The 25,755-nt window shown below is 42.7% G+C and overlaps 2 protein-coding genes across 2 annotated transcripts; one reads left to right on the forward strand and one right to left on the reverse strand.

Moving 5' to 3' along the window:
* Positions 1-2,539: 2,539 nt before the first annotated feature.
* On the forward strand, positions 2,540-9,399 carry LOC139449794 (leucine-rich repeat-containing protein 51-like). The gene is made up of 5 exons (XM_071231325.1): positions 2,540-2,648; positions 3,764-3,879; positions 5,504-5,724; positions 6,944-7,084; positions 8,180-9,399. Exons 1-5 carry the CDS (start codon positions 2,635-2,637, stop codon positions 8,327-8,329), a joined length of 642 nt encoding a protein of 213 aa, XP_071087426.1. The 5' UTR covers positions 2,540-2,634; the 3' UTR covers positions 8,330-9,399.
* Positions 9,400-12,994: 3,595 nt separating this feature from the next.
* On the reverse strand, positions 12,995-24,980 carry LOC139450017 (anaphase-promoting complex subunit 15-like). Its single transcript, XM_071231637.1, has 4 exons — positions 24,858-24,980; positions 23,116-23,172; positions 21,512-21,641; positions 12,995-14,273 (listed from the first exon to the last, which is right to left on the reverse strand). The coding sequence occupies exons 1-4, from the start codon at positions 24,978-24,980 to the stop codon at positions 14,269-14,271; spliced, it is 315 nt and encodes a 104-aa protein (XP_071087738.1). The 3' UTR covers positions 12,995-14,268.
* Positions 24,981-25,755: the final 775 nt, after the last annotated feature.

The raw sequence follows: 25,755 nt of genomic DNA on the forward strand, positions 1-25,755 counted from the left end.
TACAAAATGTGCGATTACGAATTGTTTTACCGGACTCCTGGCAAAAAGTATTTAGGTACATCTATAAAACAATCTGGTCATGCATACACTGAAGTTGACTGAAGCTGTATCTTTACTAAAGTTCAGTAGTGAACACGTATAAATGTCAGATTGAAGAAATGCGCGTATGGTCAGAAAGATATGTGAACATTAGCGACTTGTAGGTAACCATGGAGTTGTAGTTGGGAATGTGTCTCGTTAAACAATATATCACGTGACTAGCCACGGGTCCGGGTAGTCCTGTGGGTACCCGGGTCCTTCTCAGTCCCCACCGACCCAAGTACCCGAGTTACCTGTCCCAGCCCTACGGGAGTCGTCTTTGTACCGTTTCTACATCTCCCATAAGAAACTGAACTTGGTGCAAAAATGTTGGACTATTATGAAACATTTCCCGGGAACCTCAAAAAGACATAAGAAGTTTTGACATATCTTAGCGATTATCCAGTTAGTGTTGTTATAACGCCCATATATACAGTTGTTGAACCGAGCAAAGTCTAAATCCTATTCATATATGAACATATCTGATATGGACAAAACTTTCAGGACAATAAACATTTCTATGGGCCGATCTTGTCAACCAAAAAGGCCCACCATATGCATATGTTGTCCATGGTGGGATAAGTAAACGATAAGATCAATCTTTATTATCTCGAGTGAAGTTTGTTTTGCACCATTACAGACATTGCCAGGAAACATAATTACGAGATACGTGACATTATATAAATACCGCAGCAGAGGCTGAGTTTGTGTTTGTTTTTCAAGAAGCAATATGGCCAAAGAAGATTGACACTAACGGGTATAAAAGACTGGCGGAACTTGTTTGTTTTGGGTGATAGTTTTACTAAAGCCATGATTACTATCAGAGCGCCTGTGGCCATTTTGACAAGAGGGCCTGAGGACATTTTGGCTAGAGCACCTGCGGCCATTTTGACTATAGTGTCTGTGGATATTTTGACTAGAGCACCTGTGGCCATTTTAACAAGAGGGCCTGAGACCATTTTGACAAGAGGGCCTGAGACCTTTTTGACAAGAGGGCCTGTGTGCATTTTGACTATAGTGTCTGTGGACATTTTGACAAGAGCACCTGTGGCCATTTTGACTATAGCGTCTGTGAATATTTTGACTAGAGCGCCTGTGGCCATTTTGACTAGAGCGTCTGGGGCCATTTTGACTAGAGTGCCTGTGGCTATTTTGACTAGAGCGTCTGAGGCTATTTTGACTAGAGCGTCTGTGGCTATTTTGATTAGGGCACCTGTGGCTATTTTGACTAGGGCGCCTGTTTTGTAATAGAAGATGAAAGCCATATATCATTGAATTGCCCATGTTATACAGTAGAATGATATTTGTACTTGCAAGAATATATAGGTAATCCTATTTCTACATTGGCTGCAGCAAAAATATGTTCATCTTTAAATACACAAAAATTGCTTAAGTTGTCACGTTTTATGTGCAAAGTTCTTTGTATCATAGGATATATTAAGATACACCTATAAATGGAATTCACAATCCGTGGTCATTTTGACTAGGGTATCTTTGATCATTTTGACTTGCCCCCATTTGTTTTTGTACACATGCAGTTTGCGTCAATGAAAACAAAGTTTAAATACAGGATATGAGACATGACATTGTCGTTAAATATTTTTCGTTATTTTAACACAACGTGCTCCACGGTATATGGCTGCCATGATAAGATAAAGTTATACTGCTTGTGTTATTTGAATATTAACACATACAAAGTTTGATAGGCCTATTCTGTTTTTGTTTTGAACGAGCTTTTCCACGTCAGCAATGGAAGTCGAAAGTTCAGATACTCTGTATGAAATTTCTATAAGGCATGAGTATCAAATGCTTCAACTGATCTGCTCCGTAATAGGGAGGGAGGGAGTAAATGAGATTTTTATGTCGTAGTCAGAGATTATAAGTTGTATCACAGATGTGTTCGGCAATGTCGCAAGGATATTTCGATGGACTGAGTCACTCACTGTTGCCAACCGCATGACTGTAGTGATTCGGAAATATTACAAATATACCATTGCTGTCGATTACAGTTATATCAGTTTTGCTTTCTCTATATGTAATGCCAATTTCGCTATATCAGATTTCTGCATGAGATAAATGATCTGTTGTTACATGTATTTCGTGTCATCATACTTGACATCAGGGTGTCAACGTCTTACACACAATCCCTGATGATATGAATTCTTTATGGACATTCTTATCAGCAGATACTAAACAGTACAGTAATCTTTACTATGCATTCTCCATAGTATACACGTTTTGTTATCAGCTTGTAATCAATTCTGGACGACGGAGGGCCATCAAGCGCATAACATCTGTAATAAGGTGTAAGGAAATAGTATATCATATTTTTTTAGTTAAGCTCTCAACAGCGGATATGCGCGCCCTACGTATTCAGTATGATTGAACAGCGCTGTAATAGAGCGCTGACAGTGTTTCCAAAAATAACCTCAGCTTCAACTCTTTCAGCCGTTGTCCCCAGTAACCAACATGGCTGGTGGTTGTGAGTACGGTTGAGCGAGATTTTAGCCCAACATATCCTGCTCCATCACTTGTAATAACACCTCTGTATTGAAGATGTCGGGGACAAGGTATTTATGATCCATTTTGGTCACTGTTGTTGTTATAAGCTCCTAATCATCGTGATGACTTTCGTGTGTTAAAACTATTTTCAAATTTTCAAGTTCCGAGTTCATGGTCTCATTGTTCAAATCCAATATAGACAGGAGGTACAGACATTTCTTATTTGACCATGATACCACCAATTATCTGTGGCCGAATTGAAAAGTAATACCTGATTTCATCCATTCCTCTTGAGGATGCAAGGTATTTCATTTTAGGCTAGATTAAATTTTAATTTAAAAACATTCATGTTTTTTGTGTGTTTTTTTCAAAACGGAAAGGCATGGGATGAATGATTTTGTACCTATTCTTTACCATGAAAATATACATGATTCCACTGTACCCTATGACCTCTTTTGCCCACACTCTGCGAAAAACTCAAAGATTTTCAGTTCCTATCTGATACAAAATTAATGTCAACACCCTACAGCAAAAATGAAATTTGAGAACATTAGTCTAGCAGTTCTTAAAAATGAAAAGAATAATGTCGAGGGGCAGGGGCAGATTGTTTGTTGTTTGTTGTTTTACGCCGCACTCAGCAATATTCCAGCTGTATGACGGCGGTCTGTAAATAATCGAGTCTGGACCAGACAATCCAGTGATTGATATCATGAGCATCGATCCACACAATTGGGATCAATGACATGCATCAACCAAGTTAGCGAGCCTCACCACCCGATACCGTTAGTCGCCTTTTACGACAATCATAGTCACCTTTTACGGCAAGTATGGGTTGCTGAAGACCTATTCTACCCTGGACCTTCACGTGTCAGGGGCAGGTTGAGCAACGAACAGGTTATGAATAACATGAAACTTATTTTAGCAAGCCATATCATTAATTTAATATAAACCTTTCAACCTTTATGGCATGTGGAATGTACCAGTACTTGACCTATTGCAGGGAATATTCTTTTGCAATTATTTGTGTTATATAAGGTATTTTACCCCCCCCCCCCCCCCCCTTTGAAACTGTTATCTTTGGAACCATGGGAAGTATGAATGCAGGTAACAAATAAAGAAACTTTTTTGTGAATCCAGCATGCTGCAGACTGTCCAGTTCTGTATGTCCTTTGTTATGTTGCAGTGTTGTGCCATACTCTCCTCGACAGAAGAAAGCCACCACCAAAGCGGCCATTGACACATGTAACGACAGTGTACCTCCATTAGATTTCTCATTCTACAAACTGTCATCTGTACAAGGTAAGTGTCTTATTGACTTACAGTTGACATGTTGTATTTTAGCTTTTGGCCTGCCTTAAGAATACAGTGCCACACACTTTTCAAACACGTGTCAATACCCTATGATGTAATTTGTAGTATTTTGTTGCTAGTCACACCGGCGAAACAATGCCATGTGACATCAGGGGTCATCAAGTGTGCATAAGCTCCTCCCAGTGATCTATTACCTCTATACGCAATGTCACTGAATATGCCCAGCGATGTTGCGAGTTTTTAATTTTTGTTTACTAAATATAGCTTGCGACGGTGCATTTTATAGCATGCGCTAGTTTATGAAAGCACTTTTATTTTTGAATATATATATTTATTTATTTTGTAATTCAAGTGGCTTTAATCATTATAAATGGGAACTAATATACATATATTATTTTTTTCGGTTCATTCATTTTCTTTCTTATGCACAAGAATGCTGTTTATTAGGTATATTATTCTTGTGCTGAACACATCCAAATGTCACCGGTTAGGGTAGCTTACACCAAAGTCTATCCTTAGCCCTTGGATCCCCTTGACGATCAATCGCCCCTTTACGATCATTAGGGTTAGGTACCCGTTTAGTGGCTATTAGATTACCTGAACTCTATCCTTAGCCCTTGGATCCCTTTTACAGTCAATCACGCCTTTATGATCATTATGGTTAGGTACCCGTTTACTGGTGTTTAGTGGCTATTATAGATTCTATAGCGGCTCCTAACATTCTTCACACAAAAACGTTGAGTAAAAAGGATGAAATGATTTTGTGTCAATTATTTTGGCTACTGGAAACTGTCCTTGAACATTCACACAAGCCACTTTCACTCGCTACATTTTTTCAGCACTGATTCAAAAGCGAACTCACCGTTGTGTCGTCACTAGCCATGCTGATGCATCCCTCGTTCCTTACTATTACCCACAATATCCTTACAGTGTTTCCTACCACACTTTTCTATCACAAAAATCACCTGATGAATTTTAGATACCCTGTCATTCATGCGTACTCGCGAGTTTGTTGTCGGACGCCTGGATCTGTTTTCATTGCCGAACCAATAATGTGATCAGTTGGTCAGGCCCAGACTTGGTTGATGCATGTCATCGTATCCCATATGCGTGGATCGATGCTTATGATGTCAATCACTGGATTGTCCAGTCCAGACTCCATTATTTACAGACTGCCGTCATATAGCTGGAATATCGCTGAGTGCGGCGTTAAAACAACAAACAAAACATAAGCTAGTGCACCCATGAATGTCCAGTTGAATGTCCTTAATGAGACACATGCTCCATTTTTGAATCCAGAAAACAGTGTTGGAAGCATGCAATAAGTCGATGTTGCTATTCTATACAATTCAGTTTTACTAGCACCTCAACATAGCTGCCACTCCTGGCCTGAGGCCTGAGTCGAGTAAAATGTTTGGTCAAGTAAGCACAGCTAATAATAGTACAGATAATAACACTAAATTCTACTAAAAATGATGATACATACCACATTTGGGTAAGTAGACTCGTAACATTTTGGCACAGACTGTAACAGTTTTTTTGTATAATTATTTACTCATTCGGAAAAACACGTTTCCCTTTCAATCTTGTAACTGACTTCTGATCACTCCAGATGTTTATGAGGAGGAGCCCCGCGCTGTCACAGTCAAGAAGGGCGAGTCAAGTCCTCGTGTGAGCAAAGACAACAAATCCAAGGGCCAGTGTCTCCGCCTCAACAACAACCAGCTGTCAGATATCAAGCTTCTGTCCGAGGTGGCAGGAAACGTCTTCAGCAACCCTGGGTCTCTCGGCTGGATTGACCTGTCCTTCAATGACCTGTCGGTTATAGATCCTGTAAGTGTTGAGTGTTATACAGGGTGCATACACCCTTCCTCTTTCAGACTAGTATTTAGGGCTGGGACGTGTAACTTTGGTACCCGGGTCAGGTGGGTACTGAGGGTACTAACTGGAACCGTGGTTAGTCATGTGATATATTGTTTTATGGCAAAAAGTATCTAGAACCCGGGTAGTAAATTCGGACTCGTCCCAGCCCTGGTAGTATTTACTTTGTATTATTATCTTTGTTTGTTTGATTGGATTCAGGATCAATTAAATATGTCCTGGTAAACCTCATGGAAGTTATTTTCTCTCCCTAAAATTCCGCTAGGGTTTGGCACATAATTTCTTTGTTCATGATCTTGAAATAAACAGCCAGTCAAAATGACTTTCTTTTTAAGAGTTTGGCACGGATCTAATTTAAAATTTGCAGCCCGACCCTGTATAAGCGAGACCTTTATACAGTTGATGTAATCAGCAGACTGTAATAGATTATCCTTTATCTGGAAAAAATGTTTTAAGGAATTTTAGTATAGGGGGAGTGAAGCTCGTGTGCTTTCCCAGCTGTATTTAAGTCAGTCGCTGAGCCAAAAAGAGGTTTATGGTAACGAAATTGGTCCAGGTTATTTATAAAAATAGAATACAGATAGGCATCCTCAATTTCCCCAGTTAGTGTATTATATCTCAATTCTGTTGTGATCAATACCCTAGATCCATTCTCCACATAGCTTCATTTTGAGTCCGATTCGAATGACAATGCTTAAAGGACAATGGTCCTGTGAAATTACAATGTTCTTTTATGATTGAAACAAGAAGCAATATCTTCAGTTGTTGACCCACCTTGTGGCAAGCTGCCTCAAATACAACTGGTAAAGCCTTATGACATTACAACTTCCCTCCTTTCTTAATACTCATGAAAACACTTTTTTCAGTAAACAATTATTTCCGGATTTAATTAATTATATCGAGTGCTGTCTCTGATGAGGCCAAATTTTGGAAGTAGAACTCGCATTCAGAAGAGGCATTTGGATTGGGTGTTGATTTCAAGCACATAAATTCTGTGCTATGTTAGTGATAGGAGAGATGGAGACGGTGACATCAAATCTGAAATGAATTTTTTTCTGATGACAACAATATAGGAATCATTTGGATTTGTAACAAGATTTTAAGTTATGCAATATATGATTACATTTGGTTAATTGGGGCAAAAACGCAACTAATTTTCATTCCCTTCTAGGTACTGACAGAGTTTGAGAACTTAGAAATCCTGTATCTCCATGGCAACAAAATAGTTAAGATCCAGGAAGTGGACAAACTGCAGAGTTTAAGGAACTTACGTAAACTGACATTGCATGGCAACCCTGTCGAGGAGTTCAAGGTGAGTAACAGCTCAGCAGCGCTAATGGTCAGGCTGATCTACACAGATGGGGTGTGGACAACCTAGGCACAACTTGTCTGACTTGTTATCAACAGACAAACAGAAAAATATCAGCTTCAGTTGTCTGTGGACAACTTTAAAATTGGGTTGGTATTTTGATGAAATATTCTAATAAGTAATAAATGTAGCTTTGTGTAAGTGTAAACATCATGAGTATGACAAATCAGACTTTAGTGTATCATAAACCTTCGCTTTTAAATTTCGTTCATGCTGTGAAGAGGACAAGCTCTTGGATTGGTTGATCAGTGTAAAAAAAGTCATGGGCCAGGTCGCATTAGCTCCTCTAAACATGTTTAAGTTTGATCTTGGCTGAGCAGTGGACACATTCATTTCGCGTGGCGGGGTTAAAACACAGAGAGGAATATTTATTCAGCACCATCAGAAAGAAAATGCAGGCAGTAAAAATGTGCAAGTACGAAAATATTTGTTTTCATAACAAACATAAACAGGATTTTCAGAAACACTGCTTTCAAAATTTCCAGTGGCTAAGAGAAGACAATAAGTCCAGGGACTAATTCACAAGTTTTATATTTCCACACCCATCTACATCCTCACTATGGTGTCATGCTGTCATTACAAATACTTTGCTATCCTCATGTGTGATTCATGTCATCATTTTTGTACCATCAATATACAGAAGTACCGGTAATAATGCCTCTAGCACTAAATGAGGGGATTTGAAGTTTGGTCAAAACAATGAATCAGTTTATGGTGGCTTTCAAAATCCACAGAATTCTGTTTAAGATGCAGATCATAAAACTCGAGTCGGAATACAGTACTGGGCCGTGTTCCTCAAAGGGATCGTAGTGCTATGACTGTCGTAAGTCTATGTTAAAGTATGGGAGTTAAGATCATCTTAGCACTAAGATTGCTTTGTGCAAGTGGGCCCTGGTATGTAACTGTTTGAAGGACCTGATTCAAACTTTTAGGAACTGTCAGTTGTCCTGACCGGACTTTCTCTATGTTTGATATAAGTTGAACCGATACAGTGTCATGATGTGTATACTGATATGACTTGCTCCCCCTCCATTACAGGGCTACAAGCAGTACATCCTGTCTCTCATGCCCTGGCTGCTGGGACTGGACTTCTTCCGCATCACCAAAGCCGACTTGAAAACTGCAGAAACCTGGAACAAAATGAGCAACAAGAGCAAGCCGAAAAAGAAGACAAACGGTGAAGATTAATCCTCTCAGTCCCATCAGGCCCCACAACTCCAGTTTGTCAGTTCCTATGGTTACCTGTAAACAACAGGTGACAGGTTCATCACTATCGTCTATCCTGCATGTCAGGATCACAGACCACCACGACTGTGAGGACTGACGTTTTCTACCACGAGCATTCAGCAACCATCCACTGGGTGAAGGTCGTTGTTGGACATCACATGTGCTAAGCTGTCAATATGAATGTATTTGTTGAATGCAAATGAAAATATGCAATAATGTCCATGATTAAAGACATTCCTCTTGTGCATTAGCAGGGTGATGTAAAAATATTGTTTTTTATCTGAAGTTTTAAAATGTCAGTATAATGAACAGATTTGTGAGTTGAAATGTTTTATGTATTTATTTATTACCATATTCCATTGTTTTAGTTTGAATTATCATTTTTTAAATTGTCAGTTGGTAATAATTGTTACTGCAGTTAAGGACAAAATGTACAGGTACGTGTTTATTAACTAGATACATTTCAGTCTAGCTAAAAAACTAGTGAAATTTTTTGTTGAGACCAAGTGTTCCAAGAAATGTTTCATACATCAAATCAAACAAAACCTGACCTTGTGATAAATAATGACAGTGAAAAAAAAAAGACACATTCCAAAATGTAAATTTCTTTATTAAGAATCCCATTGTCTTCTTGTATGTGGTTACACCATTGACAAGAAACGTTCCAAAGAGATTAATTGCTTGGGGATTATTAATGTAAGCTGTTCAGTCTTGAACCATTATCATTTCTAGAGATGATTATGTAACTGGAACAATCAGCTGTGATGTGATACAAGTATTATATTTCTACAAATCCTTGTACCTTCTATTTCCTATCTGTTCCCAACTTTGTGTACCGATTACAACACATGACCTTCTGTCCCTGATCCACTGTGGTCCTTCTACCCAGGAAAAGTTAAGCCTGACAGAGAGTTTGGATGAAGAAATGAGAGACTTGTTTGTAGTGAGTGAGTCGACCAGCTCAACTTTTCCTGCTTTCTTTGAATCTGTACCTGCGTGTGTCGTATTAACCGAATAGTCATAAAACTGTCTCCAGCCTATGTTTTCGTTGGTGTTTGCCATTAGAGATTGATCAAGGATATATTGGAGCTTCCACTGAATACAAGATTGCATTTACACAGACTAGAACCAAAGAATGCCTATATGTTTCAAACACTCCTCAAAAAGAATAAATGACCCTGAACCAAGCAGTCAAATCACAAACACTTGCTGCCACATTCAAAAGTGTTTGCAAGTACTTGAAAAAACATGACCAGACCCTTCACAGCTATTTCCAGAAGGCCCCTGAATTACCTACTATGATGTATTTCTAGTCTGATGTCATTACAATCTATTTGAGAAAGGGCATGTTCCCGACAACATCAAACCAGATTGAAGTACCATTCATGTTGTATAGCATCACGAGGAACCTAAATGCATTACGTGTGACCAAAGAAGACGCATGACAAACCCTGAAAGTTTTCCTCGTGCTAAGCTTATATAAATTTTGGTCTAATACAGTACGGAATGTCTCATGTCTCAAGGAAGCCTTGATAACAAGGGTTATGCACTTCCTGTTGGAGAGAACACGCTCAAAGCAGTCGGCTTTTAAGACAATGTCCCAAAGTCTACTTGGCTTGGGTTTGTGATGTACTTCCAGTTCGACATCATTTCGGGTTTGGGAAAAGAATGTCTGAATGTAGGGCTGCTTATGATCAGTAATCCTGCTTCTTGAGTCACAAGAATGTTCTATACACTTCCAGCTTAACTACTTTACTTAAATAAAATGGGTAGAATGTGTGAACGCAGGCGGCACTACTTGAACAGTCTCATTAAAATTAGATCTTAGTTCTCGATTCTGCTAAACAAAGATCCCATTCCATAACAGGTTATGTCGGAAAGACCTTTTGCAAACTTTGACCAACCAATGAAATGACCAACAAGAAGTCGACATCTGCCAATCACAAAGTAGTTTTCTCATATATAGTGCTATATGGCACTAGTTTAAAACTGGCGACTTCCATTTGAAAAATAATTTGACAATTCGTTCACGATTATATATTTGAAAAATGAACCAAAGAACATTCTGGAATGTCTTATTGATGGCCGAGATTGTACAGCAGTACTTCCTCCTGGCTATCAATGTCGCTTCCATTCAAATGTTTATCTCATTGAAGTGAGAGATGATTAATTTTACAGAATCACTCATACAACCCATAACGGTCTCTCAAAATAATCCATCTTTGGCTTTTCGAGGTTGCATGATTAGAAAACATTACGACTTACTTTCTAGATGCGAGTGGTTGTCTGAAAGGTCGTTCTGACGTGACCCATAATGGGATGTCCTCAAATGTTTGTTTAGCAGAAGTGAGAACTAAGGTATGATTTTAATGAGATTGCAAAACCAAAAGAATTTTTGTACCTTGACTTGCAATGAATACTGAAGCCTAACTACTTCAGGCAGGATGTGTACCAAGCTTGTACTCCCCCCATAACAAAATATACATGTATGTGATTTTCAGCAGATTCCTTCTGTGACATGACTGAAGCGATACATGAGCATTTCGAAGATTACAAAGTGAAAACAAAGTTCTCAAATGTGAATGGTCTTCATGTGTTGGTTATGTCAATATGGCAAAGTACGGCTGTTGTAAGGCGTAGTACACTTTGTGTACATCTGTCTGCCCAATTGCGTTCGGGTCATCTTGACAGCCACGGCAATATGATTATGAGTGAGTGAGTATGGTTTTACAACGTTTTTAAGGAATATTTCAGCAATGTCACGGCAGGGGACTCTAGAAGTGGAATATGAGTATGTACTAAGCTCTCAATGCTGTGTGGGGACAAGTTTTGTCATGATGAAAATGGTGCATCATGAGGGGCTTCATTTGAAGAAAGAATGGAATTCCTCACTAAACCATACACTACGCCAACCATGGGGAAACCAATGATGATATGCAGGTCTTTCTTGCTCGGTTTCCTGCAGTTTGTAAATGGTTATGGACAGTCTCTGAAACGTTCTCTGTGCAACTAGTGTTCTCTCGCATTTTTATCGAGTCTTGGCATGACAATTTTGAAATTACACTGTTAACTGAATGATTTGTGAAAATGACAAACTTCAATTATTTGTTTATTTGTTGTTTAATGCTGCACTCAACAATATTCCAGCTATATGATGTCAGTCTGTAAATAATCGAGTCTAGACCAGACAATCCAGTGATTAAAATCATGAGCATCGATCCACGCATTTGGGATATGATGACATGCATCAACAAAGTCAGCGAGCCTGACCACCCGATCCTGTTAGTCGCCTCTTACAAGCATAGTCACCTGTTACGGCAAGCAGGGGTTGCTGCAGACCTATTCTACCCCAGTTCTTCACAGTTCCAAACTTCAATTAACTTGCCGAAGAAACCTGTTAAATGCCAGGACTTGCATGTGAAAATTGCTTTTCAGTTTCCCAAGAAAATGAATTGTGCAAATGTCGAAACTCATAGATATTAACATAGATATGACAATAAAAATGTTTTGTGATGGTAAAAAAATACAAAAACATGTTGAGTGAGTGAGTGAGTTGGGTTTTACGCCGCTTTTAACAGTATTCCAGTTATATCACGGCGTGTCAAGCTTAATGTGGTAGGAAAGCCTGAAGTGATGCAGGTCTCAGACGTTTACCACTTCGGTGAAACCCACGAGCACAGGTATAGTGCTGACAAACCTAGAAACATAATCGGGGCGAACCAGGATTCGAACCCACAATCATAGGTTTCTGGCGTGCCAAAGGGATGCAACTCTGCACAGCGAATCGCGGCGCCTTAGACGACTGGGCCACCCGTGCCCCCACATAACATTGGATGGGACAGCAACTATGATACAGTATAAAGACCACTCCCACAGGCCCATCACCCCTTAACTAAATGACCAGTCCCTGGGTAGTGTCAGTTTAATGTGTGAGGAAAGACCAAAGTGAAGTGATGCCCAATGGGATTGAAACCCAAAATCACACAACACTGGATCCTGGCACACCTAAGGAACACAAATCTGCAAAACAAATTGCACCAACATAGAGCACTGGGCAATCTGTGTGCCCCACCCCCTTGGGCAATAAAGGAAATACACTTGATCTGACACCCCAGATACTCCAAGCTCTGCATAGCTGCAAAAGACAAAACATGGTGGCAGCAGAGGAAAGGCTTTTATTTTTTAAAGATATCAAACAGCAGTACAATGTCAGATTTAGGGAGCTTCATCAACACCAATATCAGGAACTTCACAGTGAGCATTTTAGCATCCTTTGCATCTAGTTGTCAGTCTCACTTATCAATACAAGCAAACCTGTGCATATTGTGCATTCAGGATCAGTTGTAGAAAACTCTCATTCCCCCATTCCACAAGGAAAGCATACCAGTCCAGGAATGCCCGCCCCTCTTGTACAGTACTGAAGGATGAGCCTGCGTTTGTGTTCAGTCTGTTTCATGCTGTCCTAGATGAGCTTGTTGCTATAGTCAGCAATATTACATCTGTATTACATCAATATTACAGCTGTATTACATCAATATTACAGCTGTATTACAGTCACCTGCAGGTCAAGTCCAGACAGGGCTGCTGTAGGACATGACCAAGAGCTCCAGATAAGCTTTTGGTATTTTACCTATGCATTTTAAAATCATTGGGTATCAGTAATTCTATCTGGGTGTTCAAATTTCTGTTACCCACTAGTTTTTACACATGGGGGTATTAAAGTTAAATATTTAAAAACACTATGCATCTAGTCCCTGCAAACTGGTGTCGTGTGGGTTCGAGAGCTTTATAGGACTAAAAAATACCATGATACTTCTACAAGAAAGTGTGATGGCAAATGATCATGATGTAACTGTCATGGTGGAGTTTGGCAAGGTTGACGGAATGCCCGTTTATAATTTCAAAATAAGTTGCTAATTTGCTAATCGAATACCAGGGTTACTTCACAATATTTTGATGATACGCACAAGTTTCATTTTTGTAGCGTATCTGTAATGTTTGTTGCGTATTTGATACGCTTGGATTTTATTTTACTGCGTATTTCTGCATTTCTGATGCATATTTTACGCAGAAACGCAGCTTATCTGGAGCTCTGTGACCACTAGTCTGTTACATCCGAGACCTGTTAAAAGTAGGAAGAATCAATGGTTGTCTCCCTAAATCTAGTTCTGTTACACTAGAATGAATTAAGTTGTGGACTCGTTGAATTTAACATGTGTCTACCCATGGAGTAGTAAACATGGTTGTAGTGTGAGCAGCGATCCAGGCCACACAAAGACTCAGTATTGACATCCATTCATGGACTATTCACACGAAAAGGGCATAATGAGTGAGTAAGTGGGGTTTAATGTCGCTTTGGATAGTAGTCCAGTTATATCATGGTGTGTCAACTTTGTGCATGAGGAAAGCCCGAAGTGATGAATGTCTCAGGCATTTACAACTTTGATGAAACCCATGTGCATTGGTATGGTGCTGACAAACCTAGGAACATAATCGGGCCAACCTGGATTTGAACTGAACATTGGTTTCTGGCATGCTCAAGGGAGGCAACTCTGCAGAGCAACATTTGGCACCTTACATAATTTGGCCACACATGTCCCAAAGGGCATTATGACCATCCAATACCCACTTCAGACAAGCATAGGGTACTGAGACCTCTTCAGCCCTGGAATCACCTCAGATGTATAAAATGCGGCTCTCTAGACAAACCATGGGTGAAGACAACTGATGTCACAGATAGTTCCTTGTCAGTGGCGGTGACAAATGTCTTCAATGATTCATCCCAGTCCTCATCTTCCATCCCAGAGCTAATCCTGCAGTCTATACAACTTGCATTTTTCATATAGGAGATGCAACCAGACCAGCTGGACTGTACAGCAGGGGACTAATATCCACATTTATCAATCTGAAACCAGATTTGCAAATAGATTGACTATTTCATCTTAAAAATCATGATCACATGGTATAAAAATAAGTAAAACTCACACTTGGTACTGTTATTAAGAAAGCAAAACTGCAAGATGAGATTTTTACAAACCTGTAGAGGTTATGAATTCTCTGATGAAATCCTCCTTGGGGCACTTATTGCATTTTCCTGGCTCAAGAAAATCTACATGACATAGTTGTAACCATTTTCCTTAATAAAAATTGTTACCACACAAAAAACTTTGTTTTTGTATGATATACGTCCACCCTTATGGTGCCTCACCCTCCACGGCGCGTCACGCCAAGGGAAGCAACTCTCACCCAAATCACTTTCCATATGTCTAATGCTGACGGAATGTGGGGAGGCGGGTGGCCGTGCCCCAAGGAGGATTTCATCAGAGAATTCATAACCTCTACAGGTTTGTAAAATTCTCTTTCAGATTAAATCCTCCTTGGGGCACTTATTGCATCAAGATAGACTCCTAAAGATAATCTAGGAAGTGGCATCCGTCAGCAACAAGCGTGCATAAATACATCGTATTTTGATTATTTCAATGAATAAACAAGAGTTCAATAAATGGAACCAACCTTATCGTGAGGCACCACCGTCGAAAGGCGGGGGCTGGAGACAGGGCGTTATCGACCATACACCATGAAAAGAGCCATTCTTTGTGGCTTATCATATCGAGAACTCGAGACACACACACCCCCCACCCCCCACACTTTTTTTGAACAAGTGATATTGGGGCACAGATCACGAGAGCCTATAAACCCGCACAGAGCTAGGCCAGAGGGTCCCCATAATCGAAGGAGTGCATGTGCAAATACGATGATTATCGAGTGGTAATGGCTGGTATTGTATCGACTGTAGAAGATAAAATCCGGACCGTTACTGAGCAGTGTTATAACCGGTCCGGGCGGTCTAAAATCTCGAAGGCTCAATCGGCTAGAGATGTAGAACTTTGCCCAGTTCGGAGAACTGACTGACCAAACCGAGCACGCTCGCTTGAGTGTTTGTCGAGTTGGTAATGTTTGATGAGCGTGCTCGGCTGGCTCCAAATAGCCGCGGAGCAGATCTCCTCAATGGGCAGAGCCGCGGCATACGCTTGTGTCGTAGCCACTGCTCTAACCGAATGAGCCTTCAACTTGGTAGGGGGGTCCCTGCCTTGAAGTGTGTACGCCGTACATATAGTAGAGACTATCCACCTGGAGATTGTTTGTTTGCTCGCAGGTGAGCCAGCCTTCCTACCGCCATAACAGCAAAATAGTTGATTATCCTTACGGATACCCTTAGTTCTGCTGATATAGGACTTAAGGGTCCTGCGGACATCCAAGACATGAGCATGTCTTGTAGTGGTCCCCGACGAAGAAGGCTGTGAAAGAGCAGGTAGCTCAATAGGAGCCGTCACGTGGAAGGCGTGTGCGACCTTAGGACGGTAAGAGTCCGGCAGGCGAATACTGACCCTGTCCCGGTGAAAGACAGTTAGTTCGGGATCGGCTGACATTGCGTGAATGTCGCCTACCCGTCTGCCGGACGTTACCGCCACAAGGAACGCCGTCTTCCAGCTCAACAGCTGAAGAGAGGGGGACGACAGATCCCGAAAGGAAGGACCGGACAGCCAATCAAGAACGATTGACAATTCCCAAGGGGGACTGATCCGCCGGACAGGCGGTCGGATCCTGTCCACACCTGCTAAAAAACGCTGCACTAATGGGTGCGCACCCAAAAGTGCCCCGTCGACGGGGACGTGAAAGGCAGCGATAGCTGTAGAGTACCCCCGGACTGTCGATGCGGCCAGGCCGACATCTAGTCGCGACTGGAGGAACTCAAGTACGGCTACGAGATCTGCAGAAAAGGGATCTGCAATCCCTCTATCGACACACCAGCGCGCATAGCAGGCCCATCTATCCTCGTACTGAACGTTTGTCGAATCCCTCCGCGAAGCCAGTATTGTGTCTGCAACTCGTGCAGGAATACCGCTCTCCTGGAGGCGATTCCGGACAGTGGCCAAGCCACCCACTGAATCCTGGGATTCGGGTGGAGGGCCTCGTTCTGGGATAGGAGGTCCGGTCGTAAAGGTAATAGAACAGGAGGCTGAGCCAGAAACCTGAGTATGACTGGAAACCAACTCTGCGCCGACCAAAGGGGTGCCAGGAGCACAAGTAGTCGCGCAGGCTGAGTGGCTAGCTGAGACAGGACCTTGGAAATCAGAGGTACTGGGGGGAATGCCCACAGAATTCTGTCCGTCCAATCTAGCTGGAAGGCGTCCGGTGCCACCGACCTCGGGTCGGGGACTCGGGAGCAGAACGTTGGTGTCTGGTGATTCACCCCAGACGCAAACAGATCCACCTGGAACGACCCGTATAACTGGGAGATAATCCCGAATATCCCCGGGTCGAGCCTCCACTCGTGAGGAGCGAGGATCCGGCGAGACAGAGCGTCCGCACGGACGTTGTCTACCCCCGGGAGATAAACAGGTAGCACCCTGATAACGTGTGAGTCGCACCATAGGAGGAACTGCCACGTCTCTTGGAGAAGCGACGGAGACACCGTTCCCCCCTGCTTCCGGATGTAAGTCATCGCCGTTTGGTTGTCCATCTCTAGACGCACCACTTGGCCACGAAGCAGATCCAGGAAGCGTTGGAACACCAACCTGACCGCTCTCAGTTCTAGCACATTGATATGCAGTTTGATCTCCTGCTGGGACCATAGTCCCGAGGCAGTGTGATCGTTCAGAACGCCTCCCCAGCCGGAGAGTGACGCGTCTGTTTGAACTATGAGAGACGGCACGGGAGTGTCGAGGGGGAGCCCCCGGGACAGATTCCCGACCTCGGTCCACCACTGAAGGTGTGCATTGAGCCACTGCGGAGTCTCGAGAACAGTCTCGAGATCTTCCGAGTTCACCCAAAGTCGACGGAGCGCTTGTTGAATGGGTCTCATTCTCAAGCGCGCCCGCCAAACCACATCCACTGTCGCCGCCATGTTGCCCAGTAACTGGAGCCATGTACGAGCAGTGTGACTGGCGGACAGAAGGAACTGGGAAGTAACACTTCTGACCTTGGTAATGCGATCTTGTGACAGAGATACAATTTCGTTAAACCGTGTTGAAATTCGCCCCTAGGAAGACTAGATTCTGAGTAGGGCTCAGATCTGACTTCTTGAGATTGACTATCCACCCTAGAGTGATCAGAATATCTATCACTTGTTGTGTAGCTATCTGACTCAGGGATTGCGATAGAGCTCTTAGTAACCAGTCGTCGAGGTACGGATGGCAGAACCGACCTTTTGACCTGGCCACTTGGGCGGGAATCAACATCAGCTTGGTGAACACCCTCGGGGCCGTAGCGATCCCGAATGGTAGAACCCTGAACTGATAACACCTCCCGTCGAAAGAAAACCTGAGGTATTTCTTGAACTCGGGGTGTATGGGTACGTGGAGATAGGCGTCTTTTAGGTCTATTGACGTTAGCCATTCTCCGGTCTCGACAGCTGAGATCACCGAGCGCAGTGTCTCCATCCTGAAGGACGGTACCTCTATAAGTTTGTTCAGCCTTCTCAGATTGAGAATAGGCCTGAACCCTCCGTCTTTTTTGGTGACTAGGAAATATGTCGAGTAGAAGCCCTCGCTTTCCTGTCCCACGGGAACCGGTTCGATCGCAGCCTTCATAAGAAGTGCGTCGACCTCGGCACGGAGGAATTCCGCCCTCTCTAGGGTAGCAGGCACCGGAGTGTGCTTTATCCCGGAGAAGGGGGGCGGATGGTGTTTCCACCGAGGCAAATGGCCATCCCTTAGAGTGGACAGGGTCCAGGGATTGGATGTGACTGTCTCCCATTCCTGCAGGAATAGAGCCAGTCGGCCACCTACGGGGACATCCGGCTTGAGGCAGTGGACCCCGGCTGTCGGCAGTTCGATAACATGCGACCGTGGGTCCGCCCGGGGCACTTCGGGCGCTAATGGGAACCCGATGGGTTCCCGGCCCCGCGAAAAGGCTGCTGGCCTCGACCAGCTGCCCTGCCCCGGCCCCTGCCTCTCTTGCTCCTCCCGGCGCCCTTACCTGAAGGAAGCGGCTGCTTCCAAGCAGGTGCAGACTTCTGACCCGGCGCATCAGCGTAGGAGGAAGCAAGTGGAGAGGTCCGCTTACGCGGTTTAACGCATGGTACCTCCAACAAGGCCTTAGAATCCTTGATGGAGGCATACAACTGTGCGGCCTCTCGGACCACCTGCTGAGCCCCAGGGAAGAGGGTGGCACCCATCTTATATGGCAAAGCAAGTAGATCCTGGCGTGTGGAAGCCGAGTATTTGGATACCGACATCCACAGCCTGCGCATGCCCATGACTGCGCACATCATCTGCGAGGCACAGCTACGAATAGCGTCCCTGGCAAGATGACTATGTACCTCCGTCAGTTGCGCGGCCAACTCCGAAGAGTCGGCCGGCCCCTCTCCCGCTAACTCCCTCTGTACGGCCGACAGATAAGCGGAGTGTACGGACACCCGGAGCTGCTGACATGCGTTACGATATTGCTCCTCGAAGCAAACGTAAGCAGCCTTCAGCTCCGTACCGCACGCGGGAAAGGGTGGCAACCGCCGGCCCTGCTTGATCTTAGCCAAGTTGGGGGTCGAAGACCCCCCCAGGGTAACGGAGGTCCAGACGCATTCGTCCACCACCGGTACCTCAAAATCACCATCCTCTGCTAACGGGTACCGCTTAATAAGTTCGGGCAGGTCGAACTTCCTGCGGGCACCCGACAACAGAGGATTGATGACTTCATGCACCAATGAGGACAGAATACGGAGCCGCACCTGGGGCGCCTTGCTCGGAGCAAAAGCGTCCCCCGGAAGGCGGAACTCAGTCGGATCCGACTGGGGCATAGGCGCAGCCACCTGAGGCAGTACCTGGACAATCTTGTCCCGTACATGCCTCAACGAGGAAACGAAGGAAAATGTTCCCGAGGTCTCCGAGTCGTCTCCCCCCTCCTCCATCCACTCCTCCTCTCTCGATTCCGAGCCGAAATTAATCGACTCTTCCCCGAGAGAAGAGGCAGACGAAGTCGGAAGGGGACGCCCGAAGGCCTGGGCCTTCGCATCCCCGGGCTGCACCCGGCCCGAAGCCGAGTCCCGGTCCCGAGGTGCCGGGGGTTCAAGGGAACCCACCTGGCTCTGGGCTAGCAATCCGCTAGAGGAAGCCTCGGCCTCGGAAGAGGCGTCTGGCTCCGCTAGGGAGAACTGTGCGTCGGTAGTGAACGGGCCAGTGCCCGCCACCCCTCCGCTGGGGAGCGACCTCGAGCCGGCGCCGAAGCCCGGTCTGAGATCGTCCCCGAGACCAAGTGGCCTGCCTCGGCCGACGCCGGGCATATCACAAGGTCTCGAAGCCGCGTCCGGCGCCGACAACGGGGAAGGCTCGGTCCGCATCTCCTCTCGGAGCTGAGACTTTACCTCCTCCATCATCGACGCCATCTGCGACCTCAACAAGACAGAGATGTCTGCCAAAGACGGTGCAGGAGAGGGTGCAGTGATTGTGACGGGGACCCTAGAGCCTTCTCCCCCGGCCCCCGGGGAGGGAGCGGAGGAGACAGTCTCAGCTGCTTTTTTTCCCCTTCTTACTTTTTTAGATGGGGGGGGGGCGGTCTTTGCCGATCTAATGTCCACCCCCGCCTTCAATAGACCCTTAAAGTGTAAGAGGTCCACCTTCCTCTTTTTTTGCGCCCGTGGTGTAAATGCAACACAGATCGGGCATGACCCATCGTCATGCCCGTCTTCGGCCAAACACTTTATGCAAGTATCATGCCTGTCTTGGGGGGGAATCGAAGCCGAGCACCCCGTACACAGTTTGAAGGTCTGTAAAAAAGACCGTAATTTTTGAGTTTGGCGGGAAGGGTAATAAAGTGTATCAGTGCGATTGAAAGATCGGAAAGATACGTGCATAAATTGTGCAACTAGAAACAAAGGCGTAATTTAGAATGCGATTGGTAACGCGATACTAATAGCCAATGTCGTAGTATAATTATAACACCAAAGTGGGCGTGTTACGCGCGAAGGTGTAAAAAACCCGTAAAAAAGGTAAGTGTAATTTAAAAATAAATAACACACCACCTTGGGTTTATTAAAGGAAAAGATTGTAGGCTAAAGCCCGATGATATAACATTAAAAAACCCAAGCCGTTTTTGATGGCCCTGGTGTTACATGTATCATACGTGGCACTACAAAATGGACGCTACTACGGCCTTTGTTTTCAAAGGTATCGTACACGTGTCACATAATTACAACTTTATAACTTCACAATGCGATGTATTACGCCTTTGCATGAAAGAAATGTACCATACATACAGTTTGGTCTGCCATGGTTCTTGTACGAACGATTATCTTGTACTTTGTTTTGTCTTGAAAAAAAACCAGCACGTCTGTCTTAGTCAGATGACATAAGGAAAGTGATTTGGGTGAGAGTTGCATCCCTTGGCGTGACACGCCGTGGAGGGTGAGGCACCATAAGGGTGGACGTATATCATACAAAAACAAAGTTTTTTGTGTGGTAACAATTTTTATTAAGGAAAATGGTTACAACTATGTCATGTAGATTTTCTTGAGCCAGGAAAATGCAATAAGTGCCCCAAGGAGGATTTAATCTGAAAGAGAATGTTTATTATGCAGGGATAGACATGGCCACTAGTATGTTAGTCCAAGACAGATGAAATTATATAGATGGACTACAGTAAACTACGATTATAACAAACTCCAAGGGGCCACTTATATAATTTCTTTATAACCGTAGTTTGTTATAAGCATATATACAGGATATACACAGCAAATGCCCGGGACAAAAAAAAAAGTTATATCAGTCAGTTCGTTATAAGCGTGTTCGTTATAAACGGAGTTTACTGTAGTTGTTTTCACCCCAAACTTAGTTATTTTACATTACCATTGTGATTACCACTAGTCCGAAATAAGCTGTGGATAGTTGGATATAACCAACACCTGATATGTAATGTTAGAAGTATGTAATGTTATGTAATGTTAATGGTCTTTATGGTAATCTGTTCCAGTATTATATTCTAGGCACCCCCTAAATAAAGATATTTAACATAAGGGTTGTCACAGGGAAATCTTGACTGTCATTCTAAATTTCGAAGAAAAAATAAGTATTCAAATGAAAACAACCAGTACCATATTCATGCAAATATAAGTACATATGTATAATTTGTTTCCTTTGTCAGACGTACATGTGCTTGCATCATCAGCTGAATCCCTGTCATCCATCATGTCGGTGTCCATGCCATCATCGTTGGTGTCGCTGTCATCATCATCATCACCCTCATCATCCTCTTCTTCATCATCATCATCATCTAGATGCTACAAGTGAACATTCCATAGTGAGCGACATAACTCAAACAGGTCCATGGTAATCTTAGTAGAAGTTGAAAAGATGTTTCTGAAGATTTAGTTAGACCATGATAGGCTGCATTTCTGATCATAAGGTTAGACCATCTTTCTGTCGATCTAGTTAGACCATGATAAATCACATTTCTGATCATAAGGTTAGATCATGTTTCTGATAATCTAGTTAGACCATGATAAAATGTTTCTGATCATAAGGTTAGCCCATGTTTCTGATGATCTAGTTAGACCATCAAAGGTTGCATTTCTGATCATGAGGTGAGACCATGTTTCTCATAATCTAGTTAGACCATGATAGATTGTGTTTCTGATCACAAGGTTAGACTAGACCATGTTTCTGATGATCTAGTTAGATAAGAATAGACCATGATAGATGATGTTTCTGATGATCTGGTTAGACCATGATAATACACCAGCAAGCCCATCAGCCAATTATTGATCAAGGGATATCGTGACTGAAAAGTTCAACCAAAGAACATGGAATCTCATCTCTCCTTGCATTAAAACTATTTACAGAAATGTCTCAGCCGACTTTCACTGTAACACTTTGTCACAACAGTACGATACATGGAAACTGAACACTTTATAAGTAGTATTCAATCATGAATGACTAGAGATCTAACCAAACTACATGCATATTTAGTGAAGTCAATAACTTGAGAGTGTTTGTCTCGGGATTTACTTCACTTTCAGCAATATTCCTGCAATATCACGGTAAACTAGAAATGGGCTAAAGTTAGTGCTTTAGAGCCTGGAATGAATCAATGATCATGTGGACAGTGGTCATTATTGATGGATGAAATAACAGGCAGGTACAGTGAACATTACTGTGCATCCTTCGGGATGCAGTATATGTTTTTTCTGCATCCATTCTCTACATTTGTGCGTCACGTTAAACCCTGGGCTTCAGACATTGTACATAAATGGGAAATCAAATCTGGCTGTTAATGAGCAAACCCTTGCACATACCATTAGGATAGAGAATTTCACCAATAGCTTGGGAACTCTTGCAGTTACCATTAGAATAGAGAATTTCACCAATACCTTGGGAACTCTTGCACATACCATTGGAATAGAGTATTTCACTATTGTGACACTCTTATCATGGTGCAAAGTATTGTGATGCACCAAAACTTCTGTAAATTGACAATACAATATCCACAAGAACATAATAGCCTGAATTATTTGTTCCTTTTTCCTAGATTATATTTGTTCATGAGATACAAAATCAGACATGCTTGTCTGAATGTTTCGCTAACTTATTCTGAGAATTTGAAAGCGTTGACACAGATTGGCTGACCTGAAGTTCCCCTGAGGCAACCTCTTATTAGGATGCCCTCAGATCTTCACGCATTGAGGTATCACATCAGAGTAAACGATACAGTACCGCACATTTGATATATCCCATCATGCACTGCAACATACCCACCTCTGAAGTCTTTCCGATTGGCACAATGTTGTTGTCTTTGTCAGCTATACTCTGATGCTGAAATGATAAATAATAGCAGGTATACATCACATGATAACCATAATGAATAGACAATACAATAGTACTGTTCCAAGAAATCAACATATGGTAACAATGCAGTTTATCAGGCACAACTTACTACAGTGCTAATTGGCTCAGGCTGCCCACTGTGGTTTGTGCTTCACAGATCTTGCATGCCTCTTCAATGCTTAGGGTTAGTTGTGTTAGGTTTAGGGTAGGTTACCCCCAACTCTATCGTTAGCCCTTGACACCCGTTACGATCCTTGGGGTTGGGCACCACTTGCCAATCCTTAGGGTTAAATGTGAGGTAGGGTATGGGTTATCTATCTCTTTGAACAAATCCAATGTAATTTGAGGAAACTATGTACAATTTTTATCAAGTTTCGAGTTCCGCAGGTACATTTAGGTAAACATGCTTGAGAAAGTGACAGCTCAGCTAAATGAAAGATAAGGCACTCTGAACCATGGAAAACAAGCCATCAAACACAGCAGTTGCAGCGCCTTAATGTGTTTCAGGCCAAAGTGACACTTTGTAAGCAGACAGACAACCAAAACACGTCTGCAGTTTCCCTTGTGGAAGCCAAGCTGCACTGACGAGTCCTGGTGGGACGAAACGTGTTGAAACAGATTACTAATCGGATTGCCCGGATTGGATTATATATGGAAAACACTGTGAAAAGGTAAGGCTTTGTGGCTAACCCTAGCCCTAACCAGGCTAGCCCTAAGGATAGAAAAGGGGTGTTTGAATGTAAAGATGAGTCATTTTAACTCAGACCGAAAAGGTGTGTGTGATTGCACCTTCCTCAGGCACCCTTACGGAACTAAGCTGGAATTGTGGAGGTACATTTTGGCTGGACTAACGAGTCTATGCATAGTCCAATCAAAATCTTGTAACAAAATTGACATCTGGTTTGTAAAGGGCCATGCAGATTTGGTTCAATTGCAGTATTTGCAAAGCATGGGTGCTGTGAACACAGCTTCAACAGATATTTTAAAAATCTTTTCATGTTCTTAGTCAAGGTCCTCACGGGATTTGATGGACTTTGCGAGGCAAGACCTGTTTTATTACAATATAGATCTTGATCATCAATCACATCACCATATGCCAGTGGCGGCGCTACGATTGAGCCCAGAAATTCCAGCCTAGTTCGGTTGAAACTGGACTTTAACAGTTAGTTAACTCCCTTGCCTCAGGAAGATGGTGTGATTGTAAAGACGTGTCAGTTTCCCTAAGACCCTGGGTGGGAAGGGGAGAGTCCCGTGCATTGGAGCATAAGCTATGGTAATAGTATAGGACAGTGGTAGCGCCATAGATGTCATTGAGCTGATGGTAGTTTCCTTTCTTGTAAATTGCTTTTCCACATATAGGACTCCTAATTAAATTGTGGGAGTGTTAAATAATAAAGAGTCATAGATAGTTAACGCGGAGATAGGAAGGGCTCTTGTTGACGGTCGCCTGAATGTAAATGTGAAGGTGTCATTTGCTTGGACGTGGGTAAAGTGAAATATTACTTTCTTATCAACAGTCCTACCCTAACTGGAATTCGAAAAAGTGCAGTACTGTTCTGTATCACTAAACTTTAAAATGACAAGTCTTGAAGACATCTGAAACTATTTTGATACAATTATTCCTCAGGATTCATTTGAGGATTGGAGGAAACCTTGAAAAACATGGAACCCACCCATGATTGGTATTCTTCTTCTAATTTTGACAATTCATTTTCATCATCACATGGCTTGTCAACAGTGAACCAAAGCTTGTCAACTTCTCTCGGGGCAAGAGATGGGAACAAGGGCGCAGACATTTTGTAAACTTTTCAAATTATAACCTAAAGTTTCGAACTATTTGGATACTCATATTGATATATGTCAGTATTGTTACTAGACGTAACCTAAAGTATAAATTAATTCATACTTTCATATTGTTATAATAGATATTGTGTAACAGGTAAATATTATATGTATTTACACATTATACCAAAGTAACAATACCAACTTTATTTAAAATATAAATCAACTTCCGTTTCCGGTATTACACACGTGCAATGATGTTTTGAGTTTCTTCGTTCCCGAACAGACAAGATGACAGATCGAAATCGGAATAAATTACCAACAAACCTTCCACAGCTTCAGAATCTTATCAAACGGGATTCCGAATCTTACAAGGATGAAGTAAGAATATAAACAAAACTGTCGATTATCTAGTTCTATAAAAATTATTGGCTTGATTGATGAGCAGGTGGACCCCTGTTTTGACATGATTCTTTTCATCGGATACTACTGGCCAACAGACTCTCAACTGTTCGACAACGTTTGTGTACGGAGACCTTTTGGAACCTGTCTTATTTTTGTTATAATTATCACGTGCATCAGGTTTTAATTAATATTTGAAATTGTAAACATTTTACTCAAGTGATTGATACTGATGCAATTTGTCCCTAGTAAGTAGACATGATCAATGAAAAAAATAATTAATTTGAAGATTGGTTGAACTGTTCAGTCATTAACTACATTTTGACTACATTGTCACCTTTAGAATTCTGCACCACCAGTTCTCGTGAGGACATTCTCTGCCATATG

Source organism: Haliotis cracherodii, unplaced genomic scaffold (assembly GCF_022045235.1).
Source record: "Haliotis cracherodii isolate W230 unplaced genomic scaffold, xgHalCrac1.p SCAF_8, whole genome shotgun sequence".
Lineage (NCBI taxonomy): Eukaryota > Metazoa > Mollusca > Gastropoda > Lepetellida > Haliotidae > Haliotis > Haliotis cracherodii.

Coding starts and splice junctions, on each gene's coding strand:
- LOC139450017 (XM_071231637.1), bottom strand. CDS start 24,980: ATGTCTGCGCCCTTGTTCCCATCTCTTGCCCCGAGAGAAGTTGACAAG. Junction 23,173..24,857: donor AAGAAGAATACCAATCATGG/GTGGGTTCCATG, acceptor TTATCATTTCAG/CATCAGAGTATAGCTGACAA. Junction 21,642..23,115: donor CAATCGGAAAGACTTCAGAG/GTGGGTATGTTG, acceptor GTTCACTTGTAG/CATCTAGATGATGATGATGA.
- LOC139449794 (XM_071231325.1), top strand. Junction 3,880..5,503: donor CAAACTGTCATCTGTACAAG/GTAAGTGTCTTA, acceptor TGATCACTCCAG/ATGTTTATGAGGAGGAGCCC. Junction 7,085..8,179: donor ACCCTGTCGAGGAGTTCAAG/GTGAGTAACAGC, acceptor CCTCCATTACAG/GGCTACAAGCAGTACATCCT.